Genomic DNA, 12,829 nt, shown 5'->3' on the forward strand with positions numbered 1-12,829 from the left:
GAGCACTAGAAAAGTAGGTATTCTCACGTCCGTCATTTTTCTTTAAACAGCAAGTAACTAGCATGAAAAGTTAGGTATGTTTTGTACATATATACGTCAATAATGTTTGAAAACGCCAAACTTTATGCGACAATAAAACGAAGACACGATATTTATGATCTTGAGACTGTAAAAGTTATTGCGATGTATTATATATATTAGAGAGAAGACTGAGAGACGATACAGCCGCCTTTTAGGTTATCCGCGAACGCGATATGCCATCTGGGCCTTTTAAATAAAATGGACATGAACGTAGCCAATGTCCACATTTGGGCGAGCGGGTAAGGGCCACCGCACAAGCTTTTTCGTAACACGTTACGTTACGTTAAGTGCTCCATAAATCTAAGTTCGTACTTAAAATTAAACTTACATCAACGCACAAAGAAACTTTTAACGTAAGTTCTTAAGTTCTTACGTTAAGGATTTCTTTGTGCGTTGATTTAAGTTAAATTTTAAGTACAACTTAGGTTCGTATGGAGTACTTAACGTAACGTAACGCGTTATGGAAGAGTTTGTGCGGTGGCCCTAACTCATATGTGCACAATTCTGGTTGCGTTCCGTGCTATGTACACGAAGCGATGGCTATATGAGAGTGAGTGAGAAGGTAATGAGAGCGAGCGAGATAACAACAAGAGAGCCTGGAGAGCGAGCGAGACAATAATAGGAATGAGCGAGATGAGAATAACAATACAAAGAAGGAGAAAAAAGACTCTAGCTGGCTCGAGCTCGGGCCGCTCGAGCCTCGAAGTCTTCTTTCCATGCTGTTATTCTCATCTCGCTCCTTCCTATTACTGTTTCGCTCGATCTCCTGGCTTTCGTAATCATCTCGCTCGCTCTCATTACTTTCTCGCTCGTTCTCATATAAAAATTGTCGCGTTATCATTCCCTCGTTCTTATACCCTTTCCGTTCGCTCATATAACTGTATTTAAAGACCGACGATTAGAAACTTATAATAATTTTTTAAATTATATATTGCTCTTTATCATATATAAATTATATATGTATAATTATATATTTATTTAATTGTGTGTTAAAAAAATAACTTAACTCGCTGAAAAGGATCTCGCGTGTCTTTCTACATTAGGCGCAAGACAATGTCGCATCTTTTAATTACGATGTAATTAAAAAAATCAACTAACAGGATTATAGTAAAGCAAAAACTTGGCGTGTCCGGCGTGTCGTTAAAACGCAATGAACTATCAATGTTAAACAATAAAAATATGGAAATTATTTGTAGAAATAAAATAATGAAAAAATGATAACCCATCAAAAATTTTACAAAGAAAATATGTCAAGTACATAAACGCATTCAAGAATAGGACAAGATCGATACAATTAGACAAGTATATTTGAAAAAAAGACTTAGAAAAATCTTATAAAATCTATTAAAAAATTATTTAAATTATTTGTACAAATAAAATAATAAAAATAATAATGCATCAAAAATTTTACATAAACACTTTTAAAAATGAGACGAGATCAATTAGCCAAATATATTTGATAAAAAGACTTAAAAAATCTTATAAAAATCTATCAAAAAGTTATTTAAAAAATGGAAATATTATCAATAATAACAGATAATCAAGCAAAAACTGATAGATAGTAAAACAAAACCCAAGCTACATTAATCGCATTCTTGTATATATACTTATTGAAATCAATAACATAGTCTTTTAAATATTGAAAAAATGCGACCCGGGCACGCCCAGTTTTTGCTTCACTATAATCCCGTTAGTTGATTTTAATCATTCAATTATTTAATCATCAAGTCCATTTATTGGTAAATATTTTAATAAAAAATTATAACAAATAATTTTGTATAAATATTCTTATAATTGACGCATTTACTTTATATTATTATTTGTGTAGAGAAGACAATAAAACAATAGAACAGTAAGACAATTTACTTAATATAATAGATTTTTTAGGGGCGCGCACACTTGGCGTTTTTTTTTACCTTTTTTAAAAAAGATAATTTTGTTCGGATTATTATTACGTTTATATATTGTAATACAGATTTAAAAAATTATACATAAAAAATGTAATTAACTTTATTATTATTAAACTTACGGTATATATTCTGTTTAATAACTTGAACTATCGAATTATGTCTCCTTGTCCCCGCTTAGTTGTACATATTTTTTAACTGTGTATTTGCCTGTCTTTTTTTTTTTTATAGAGGAGGAAATCTTCAAAAGACTCCCCGAAAGACCAGGAGAGTGTGGGATTCAACGGAAGGCACGTCGGACGAAAAGCCTCACCGCCGCCTACCCACTAAAACCTCCTCTTTCCTATAACATGACCTAACGGGAAAAGTCTGAAACAGGTGGTAAACAACACATTTGCGAGCCCTACAACCCTAGATTTATTTTCCTGCCTAACCGTATTTCCATTTATTCGTTTACCTATTCACACATTCCTACCTACCCGTATCCCTACCTACCTACGTTAATTTTTGACACCCTTTTGATAAATGTCTTCTTTTTTCCGGCCAGATTGGACTCACCTTTCGTTGATCCTGGCCAAATCCATTCTAGCTGCATGACAGCCAGATAATTTAAGACATTTAAGTAATGGCGAATTAAACAAGTATATACATTTATACTTGTTTTAAATAAAAATGTTTTAACAAAAAATATTACCGAGTAACACGTACATACATTATGATCAAGTATATTATTTTTAAAAAATGCAAACAAAAAACATTTAGAACAACGAATCTATGAAAAGTCGTATTTATCTGTATTATTTATAAAACATAATAAATAAAAAGATTTAATATAAATTTCATAGATTCGTTGTTTTATAAAAAAAATCGTCACTCACCGATCCGATGCGCAACGAGCGGAGTTATTCGGCCACGAAGCTGCGATGATACTGTAACACACAAATATAAGTTCCAAATTAAAACAGTGCTTAAAATAATAAATATTTTTGAAAATTTTATAATTTGTATATTAAATATTATATTATATATTAAGATGAATAAACAATAAAAATCATTTGTGCAAATAAAAAATATTTACCCCAAGGTTGCTCCGCTGATGCCCGATGCCCTTCCTGGACCTCCTCCTCCTCTCGTTGCACAACTGAACACTTGCTGTGGTGATTCTGTAACAAACAAATGCAAAGTCCAAATTAAAGCACGACAGAAAGAACATTTAATATTGAAAAAAAAAACGGTTTGCAACTCTGTACTTGTGTTTATTAAGTAATTCAAAATTAAATTCAAATTAAAACAGAGCTCGCGACTATTAATATTAGATGAGAAGTAATTGTTACGGATTAAACATTTTATTTTTTCAATTATTTATGTAATCATCGTATAATCAATATTTTTCGAAAGAAAAGAAGGTTATATAATTAAAATTGGGTAAAACTTTACGTGACGTTATCTTCTTTATAATTTATCAAGGAAAACCCGAATAGAAAGAAAACTAATAATTCTATGCAAATAATAATCATACTCACCCCAAGGTTGCTCTGCCGGGGCCCAATGCCTTTTCCAGGCCTCCTTCTCCTCTCGTTGCACAGGACACTCGCGAATAACCGAATATACTACGATCGCGCGTAGAACTAATTAGACTAGACAGCCCTTTTAGTCCATTTACTTGAACGACACTCCCGAAGCAAACGCGCGACACGACGAGCCGGCTACGGTTCGTTTTCCATTCAATCGGTCGGCACTCCCGAACCGCGTTAACACGGCGCGACGAACTACAATTTTACGATCGACGACGTAATAGGTTTGTTTTTTATTCCTGCACTACTGCACTGGTGCAATAAGTTAGAATAAGACAAATATATTTTTTCTCATTCTTACTTATTGCACTAGTGTAGCAGGGCAGGAATAAAAAACAAACTTAATAAGTGCAATGGGTACAGTTAGCTTCCCCCACAGGCATTCAAGACCTCGGGGTACTGAGCCCTCCCACCACGACAAGGTCGTACCCGAGGGAGGGAAGATTTCTTCTGAACCTCTATGCAAACTTTAATTTGCTTAGGCCCGGTTCCACAACTCACGGTTAACTGCTAACGGGATGAGGTTAATAGATTTTCTGTCTCTCCTTAGATAATAATATAGAGAACGATGCTGCGCTTTACACATTGAATACGACCTCTGCTACGTACGATCTCACATGGCTCGCGTATCATTTGCTAGCACGACGACACTCTCAACATAACACCGTACCTGCACAACATCGCATAATTCAATTCTGAATACGCGAGACACGCACGGAGTCGACGGAACATCTGACCGACCGCCGCCGCTGGAATGGCGTATGTGACTGGAGCGCGGAGCAACAAGGCGGCAGCGGCGCGCCGCGCCTGCGCACGCCGCGCCGCTGCCGCCATGTTGCTCCGCGCTCCAGTCACGTACGCCACTCCAGCGCCGATCAGACGTTCTGTCGACTCCGTGCGTGTCTCGCGTGTTTAGAATTGAATTGTGTGATGTGTTGAGAGTGCCGTCGTGCTAGCAAACAATACGCGAGCCATGTGAGATCGTATGTAGCAGAGGTCGTATTCATGTGTAAAGCGCGGCAGTGACTTGCGACAGCCAATGATTGTCGAGCTTTAACTAGAAACTAGGCGCTCATTGGCTATCGCAAGTCGCAACTGGCTGTTTGCGACTTCTGGAATGTAGACGAGGCTTTAAGCCTCGTCTACAGAAGTCGCAAGCAGCCAGTTGCGACTTGCGACAGCCAATGATTGTCGAGCTTTAACTAGAAACTAGGCGCTCATTGGCTGTCGCAAGTCGCAACTGGCTGCTTGCGACTTCTGTAGACGAGGCTTTATGTTTTTCCTACGACTACGACTGCGACACCTACGTCTCGTTCTCTGCCTTCGGCCTAAAGTGTGAAAAGGATACGTTCGGTAGAATATCGCGAGTGCCAATTAAAGTGCTACTAGTTGTCGTGCGAGCATACGAAATTCTCTAAACGAATTTGTCTCCGTTCGTTGTATCTCGGCGCGTAATTTTCATTCAAACGGTTTTCCTCGGCCTGTGTTTCTACGAAGTTACGTGACGTCACGCCACTTTCGTGCCAGGTTGATTTTCGCCGCCAATCAGACAAGCCGTCCTTTTCACTTTTTCAAATGTAACGGTCGCGCCAAGTGAAATTCTCGCGCGCGGTTTACGTTTTACTCGTGTGTGATATATTCCGTAATATCGGGAGTGCCGAATAATGGTTGGTTCGAGTGGTAAAAAGTGGTTCGAGAATAGCAGGATGATGTCAGCAGAAAGCGGCATCCATGGAGCGACTCGGTAAATATACTATTAATTTCAAGTGACATTTTCTTTATCTGCTTTTGTGTTTGAGCTTAGGAATAATCATTTATCACATTTTCAGAATCAAAACCGGAAAGGGAATGTAGCAGTAGCAGCAGCAGCATCAGCAGCAGGAGCAGCGACAGCAATCGGTGAGTGAATTTTTATCAAATCAATTAATTAAATTTATATCATGTATATATGTGGTATTGCACATTTATAGAACACGATTATGCACATTTGCATAAAACAGATTTAAAATATGAATGCATACAATTGTAAAATTTACGGGTATAGATGAAACAGAACCAAATAAACGTGGACATAGCGTAAAAGAGACCTGAAAAGTCATGCACATTAACCTACGGGATTCATAGATATTTGACTAGTCATATATGCTTTTCCCTAATATTTAATCCTAAAAGATATTAAACTAAATTTTTTTATCTTTAAGTAAAACTAGGATAAAATTTCATTCCTAACTTCTCGGATGTCTCAATCTTTTCTATCAGTACTACATATAATTATTAACAATTATATCAGAGAAAAACCTGAGAGCGGTCATCGCGTCGTTTTAGGTATTTTTATTTATCAGTACCTCTATGTGCACAAAATGTGCACATTAAATTATGTTAATTCTTCTAATATATACATATATCTTGCTCATCTTCAATAATTCAGATTTTTAATTCGAATTGTAAAATTTACAATTTCTGAAATTACAGTTCTTGAATTTTTATGCCCCTTTTTATACTCAATTATATTGCTGACTTTATGTGTGTGTTAGAGAATTTAAATTTTACAATAACAAGAACACAAAAAAATAAAAACATCTTCAAATTACAAGGCATAAAAAATTTAAGAATCGCAATTTCAGAAATTTACATGCAGAAACGTTTAAAATTTTTTGATATATATTTTTATACAATTTATTTTTAAATCGAAACATATAATTTCTGATTATTATTCTTTAATGTAAAACTTCATTAAAATAAGAAAGATAAGAAAGAAAACGATAAAAAATAGTATAAAGAATGAAATAGCATAATATATTGTCAAATAACTATAAAAATATTGAGTCCAAAAGTGACTATAAGTTATAGTGATATTATAATTATACCAATACAACCATTTTTTTCTCTTGGTGTAATAGAATTATAATACATTTGTTTAAGATTTGCTGCCAATTTGCGATAATAAAATTACATCTAATAAATTTATTCATTAAATTGTAAAACGTGAACTTAATGTGGACGCAGGTTATACCAAACTGTTGCCGAATGAATTTGTTGCAAAATTAATATACTATTAATATTTTGGTTACAAGGAAAATACAAATATCTTGTTTAAAAAAAGTAATATTAATAAAACTATAATGTTACTTATATAATAAATAACAATTTATAACGCCTTTATCTTATTTTTTATTTACTTGCAGTTCTATTATCACATGTTTTACAATCCCAACAATAAAAATATGTTTAATGTTGTAACATCGTGTATCGTCTTATATACATTATGTATAAATATTTGTATAAAAATATAGGTTTGTGAAATTTTGTGTTAAATTAGTTTATCATCTAGCGTTTTTATCCTGGTTAACTTCCTCGTTATATTTTCTGTCAAATTTATTTTCTAAACGGTTTACATTCATAATTGTATTAATCGCGTTACAAAGTAATTTGCAATTGATATTTTTGATTGACATTTTTCAAGTTTATATTTGTGCAATTTATTTGCATACTTGTAAGAGTTACAAATAATGTTCGCAAATTTTAGTATTTTTCTTGTTAGAGTAATGTGAGGATTTATTTTAGGATATTGTTTATAAAAAGGAAAACAAACGCGCTACTTATCAAAGGCACATTTAGATACACGATTACAGAACGCCTGCATAGATTTTCATCTCTTCTACTAATGTACGCTGTTATCTAAACTTACTTCTAAAGTTTTTGTATAAAATCGCAAGATGAATGATCTAACAAATGTTTTCACTACACTGTTATTTATTATAATAATTCCTCTAATTTAATTCAGACAATTGTTTCAGACTTATGCTCACAAGTGTCTTGTGCGTATTTCATCAGATAGTAATCAACAATAATGTAGATTACAAAATAAATGGCCTCGATACTTGAGACTGTGCAGAGAAAGAAGCTACAATTGTCGTTAGAATTATTATTTAGTTTGTGCAGCTTAAAAAAAAGAGAGACTTATAAATTATGAAAAAAATGCATTCTACTACACAAGAACGAAACCATTCAGTTTGACAATTTCTATTTTAGTAGGATGGAGGTAATGATCTGTTCTTCATGAACGCTATATAAATAACTACGAGCAATAACTCATCTAATATCTATAACTTAATAGGGTTCTTACATGCGAATATCTACAATATATATAAACACCATTGTTGTATTGTATATATCGCTGTTTACAACGCCTGGATTATAGGTGAAGATCTTTGATTTAATCTTAGTCACGACTTGGATTTGTCGTTACGATCACCTATTTTGCCCAGACCACACACACACACACACACACAATACAAAATGGCAGTAGTTGTAATAAAAAGTGATGTATTAAAGAAAAATGAATGAGGATCTTTGCTCTAATACTGCTGCCACAAGTTTATCAAGTGACAAATATGAAATCTGTCTTGAAAATAAGCATTAGGAAACTACAACATATCCTTTTCTAGCATGATCATAATAAATCTAATTAAATTAAAATGTAAAATTGTACAAATTTTACATTCATATCCTATTTTACAAAAATAGCAAAAAGTGTAATTAAAAATAAAGTGGAAAACCGACTTAATAAATTTTATTCGAATGTGAAACAACTGCAAAGATGTTTGAATTAATAGAAAGTTCAATAGTATACTATTAAAATTAGAATTACGCGAATAGCAATATTGCATATTACAAATCAATTTGACATCGCGTCTAAGAATTTTAATCTGTTTCTCTCTCAATTGTATACGAAGGTCGTTTGATAGATCGGTAAATTTATACACAATGGCGCGAGCATATATTTGTTGATATAATGTCTGGAAAGTTTCACTCTTCAGACTCCCCAGACCAAATTTCAGTAAAACATGACGCATTGTTTCGGTAACCATTTGAAGCGAGCAGTTTAATAGTTGCCACGAAAATAGAAAAAACGAATTCTAACCCTCACAATGGTTAATAATTATATGAATTGGATTTCTGATTAATTTCTTATCTACTATTCCCTAGATTTAATCTCGTGCGATTTCTTCTTGTTCCCAAATTTGAAAATCGGACTTGGTTCGAATGGAAAGAAATTCCATTTTTGTGGCAACCATTTGCTTCAAAAAATTACCGAACGTAAACCACGCATTACTACTTTTGGTTGAAATTTGATCTAGGGAGTTTGAAGAATAGAACTTTCTATGTCACATCAACAAATAAATGATGGTATTATTTCACAAAAAATTTATTAAATTTATCAAACAATCCACATATTTGAGAAATAGCAATATGTAATTTAGTAACTTAATCATATAGATAATTTTGATATGCAATTAAAAAACAATTTTGTAAACGGTTTTTATATGTTAAAATCATATCTACTTTAATTGTTGTCATGACATTTTCGGCAAGTTTATGAAAATTTTTATCTGCAAGTAATAGTTTTCATTTTTTTAAATTCCTTTTGAGAATCAACTTTTCCATCGTTTCTCCAACATGCTAGTTTTTAAAGTGCGACTTTCTAATTTTACATAATACGCGAAATTATTATGTAAAAATTGGTAAATTATAAAATACAATAAATGTGTGTGTGACGCGACCGAAGCTTATAACAATAGCTTGGATATGAGTATATTCTACATATATTTTTCTCTCCCTCCCTCTCTTTCATTCTCTTACACGCTTACAAATTGTCTTTCACACAAAACACACGATTTAATATTAAAGCAATTAATTTACAATTGTTTTGATTAATTAATTTACAACTTTTGCAATTCAGTACAAAAATATGAAGAGCTACAATGCGAATCGTGACAATTATCATGAAAAATTTTACATCTTCACCTAAAAAAAAAAAATACAAATATAATTGTAAGATTAATTTAAATGTCTTAATGTACTTGCTTGTTTCAAATGACTAAATAATATAGGGAGGGAATGAATGTGCATAAATGAAATGACCAATACAATCGTCACGTCGTCAGTGTCGATTTCTTCGCATCACTGATCTTATCGATAAAAATATTCAATTGTCAATGTTGAGTCTCGTTCACGATTCTTACACTGTCCAGTTGATTTTTCTCGTTCTTATCGTCATCCTTATCTGGATTGTCCCATTTTTGTCTTTGACCAGAACCAAAAATTATATAAAATGTTGCACAAAAGATATAAATACCAGCGCAGATCATAAACACAATTCTCCATTTTGCTTGCGATGGCTAAAAAAAAGTATCACAGATGTAAATACATTGTAAATTTAATTCTGACTTAATCATTTAGCATTTTAAAAGACATTATATTTACCGATGTAGCAATAACTTCTCCAACGGTAATTGGTGCGAGAAGTCCAGCGAGATTGGCGATACAATTTGTAAAGGACATTAAAATCCCAGCAAACCTTGGAGAGATGTCGAGATGATTTACTTTAAAACCGGAATAAATAGCACCATTTAGACCCACTCCTATTGTAATGACGATTACTGTTACTAAAGCATTGCAACCGGTATACGAGGCACCAATCAATGCCAAGGCTGGTCCAAACTGGCCAATGCTGTTAACAATTTTACGAGTCGTAGTGTGGGTAAATCTTTCTGAAGAGATCATCCAATCGGCGATGTGAGAGATAAGCATGGAAAAAATCCACATGGCTAAATATGGAAGTGCCGAATAGAGGCCATTCTGAAATATAGATAGATTAGTATCGTACAGAAAACCATTCAACTTTTTCTCCAATTTAAATATATCACCATAAATAATATTACTCACTGCTTGGATACTAAAGTGGAGAATCTGTTTCATAAATGTTGGAAGCTGAGTCATCAATGTTTCATATCCATAATTCTGACCCATATGTGCCATCAAGATAGCCCAAAATGATAGCGAAGTTGCAATCGCTTTCCATGGTACAGGAGGTGATGACTAAAAGAAGAAAGACTATTAGCTTATTCAGCTCTGTTATTAAAAGTAATCTGTTATAAGAAAAGATAGATTTAGAATTTAGATATATCTCTGTCCAGCGAGACAATACAAACGGAACACAAATAAGTATGGAAGTGAGTTTCCTTGCGCAGAGAAGTTTCGTTAACTCTAATTCTCTCGCTGTACAGAGTATAAACAAGTAAAAAAAACCTAACTTTATGAATTTTTTGTGTAGAAACGAAATGGAATAAAGAGGTTGTTTATTTCATCATAAAAATCACTTTTTTCTCTATGTATGACAAACTAAATTTTATTAAAAAATAATGTAAGATGCATCTTTATTTAAGTTGCGGTAAGCATTGCTGGTTATAGGACTCATAAGAAAGGAAAATACTTTTCATAATGCAAACTTGAAACATAAATGTTCATATAGCTGTTTAATCATATCGCATTTATGTTCTTTGTTGTTTTACACAAATAGTTCATTGGCATTCTGTTAAAATGCATTTTTTAGCTCTTTCTTATTATTTCCTTTCATACATATAATATCGGCCATATTGCAACATTGCAATCTAAATAAAATGGTAGCTAGTCATAGTCAGCATAACGGTTTTTAAATTAAATTTTTGCTCGTTGCAATTTGGTTGTGACAAAAATGAAGTACTATTAACAAATTCCATAACCACTAGTTTTTAGTGGTAAAAAAATGTTAACGTGCAAATTAATTAATTGAGTTGTCGATTTAAGATATAGTGATCACGTGTTTTCGAAAACGTAATTTAGAAAAAGTTAAATAGCGATTAAATAGTCATTTTATATCATCTTTTAATAAAATTAAAAAAATTTAATCAAATATCCAATAGAAAAAATATGATCTTTATAATGGAATAAACATGACTTCTCTACCTGTTTGTTTTTTTTTAAAAAATTAAACAATTAAATCTTGTTTTAACTCGTCTATATAGATGTATATACCTCCTTAAAATAAAAATCTAATTAATATAATAAATAAAAATGTAATAAATATAATCTGCTTAGCCCTTAGCTTCTTGTCAGAAGAGTAGTAACTCATCAACGTATTTCTGTGATATGCGCTTTTATTACAATTACACAAACATATATACAGGATCTACAATCTAGTTCAAACGCCGGTTTTAAATGGCCTTAGAAGAGCGTTCATGACAAAATGATTCTCAGTGATTGGTTATTGTCTTTCGAAAGGCAGCGATCCAATAAAAATCAGGTGTTTCTGATCTGAACCCGTTGGATTTGAACCCGAATTTCTGACGTGGCAGACGCATAAACACTGTGTTACAATCGCTAAATGCAATAAATGTAGTAAATGTTCGCTTAATCAACAGTATATAGTAATTATAACATAAGGGTTACACTAATTGAAAGAGTTCTACTCTCTGTGTTAAAGATCCAGGTTCAAATCTACTCAGAACATCAAATTTTTAATTAACTACCATTTTTCGAAATGCAGACAATGGCAAACCATCAAAAGTATTTTTGCTAAGATATTATAAGACTATTATAAAGCATATATGAAAGCATGCATCAAGTGGAGATCATGATCTTGAGTTCAAGGATTGACTTGAGAGAAAATTAAATTAAAAAACACGGAAGAAACTCACAGATATGCCGGTACTACCCCAAAGAGAACTGAGTATGAGTTTCTTCTCGTCTTCTGTGATGCTTGGATGTTGCTCCGGATCCTCATAGACCCATATGAGAAACGCTATGCACCAGATGGTACCGATAATACCAAACACGTAGAAAATAGATGGCCAGCCACCTACTAATTCCCAATCGGCCAATAAACCGCTTAACGGCATAGATATTACTGTGCCGAATTGTGCACCTATTGATGGGAAAAGAGAGAAAAATGCAAAAAATGATTAGTAATCGTCATCAGGCGTTCAATCCTCCTCATGCTCTTTCTTTTTTTACCAACGAACAAAAAACCATGTATGTGTTTCCATAAATGGTAAAAAAAAGAAGATAACTCAAGAAATTGTAAAGGTCCACGGTCCACGGTCCACGAATCCGGTCGCAGCAACAAGCGCGTGTACACACAGTAGCAATTTGATGCATCAAAATGCCCCAGAGACAGAGAGGAGGATTCTCGCGCGGCAAACTAGCTCTCGGTTGAATACGCGATAAATTGCTACATAAAGAAAGAAATCGCACTGAACGAGCTTACCGGCATAGACAAAGGCACCCATCCTGCTCCGTTCGTTAGGTGGTATCCACTTCGCCAGCAATGCGTGCGTGCAAGGCACAATAGGACCCTGCAATAGGGATTAATCCATTCCTAGGGGGAAGGAAATACACCCGTACAATCAAAAAACGTTCACTCAAACGGATCAGTAATCCTTTAAG

General features: G+C 33.4%; 1 protein-coding gene and 1 long non-coding RNA gene across 2 annotated transcripts in view; both read right to left on the reverse strand.

Moving 5' to 3' along the window:
* Nucleotides 1-2,203: 2,203 nt before the first annotated feature.
* On the reverse strand, nucleotides 2,204-4,154 carry LOC118644596. The gene is made up of 2 exons (XR_004962365.1): nucleotides 3,067-4,154; nucleotides 2,204-2,917 (listed from the first exon to the last, which is right to left on the reverse strand). It is a non-coding gene; the product is annotated as an uncharacterized LOC118644596 (long non-coding RNA).
* Nucleotides 4,155-6,713: 2,559 nt separating this feature from the next.
* Nucleotides 6,714-12,829, reverse strand: part of LOC105830488 (putative inorganic phosphate cotransporter) — a 55,870-nt gene continuing 49,754 nt past the window's right edge. The window contains 5 exon segments of the mRNA XM_012669834.3: nucleotides 6,714-9,744; nucleotides 9,830-10,204; nucleotides 10,292-10,444; nucleotides 12,082-12,308; nucleotides 12,651-12,738. Of these exon segments, the coding sequence (XP_012525288.2) occupies nucleotides 9,559-9,744; nucleotides 9,830-10,204; nucleotides 10,292-10,444; nucleotides 12,082-12,308; nucleotides 12,651-12,738 (1,029 nt within the window). The 3' untranslated portion in view covers nucleotides 6,714-9,558.

The sequence above is a fragment of the Monomorium pharaonis genome, chromosome 2, assembly GCF_013373865.1.
Source record: "Monomorium pharaonis isolate MP-MQ-018 chromosome 2, ASM1337386v2, whole genome shotgun sequence".
In the NCBI taxonomy this organism is placed as follows: domain Eukaryota; kingdom Metazoa; phylum Arthropoda; class Insecta; order Hymenoptera; family Formicidae; genus Monomorium; species Monomorium pharaonis.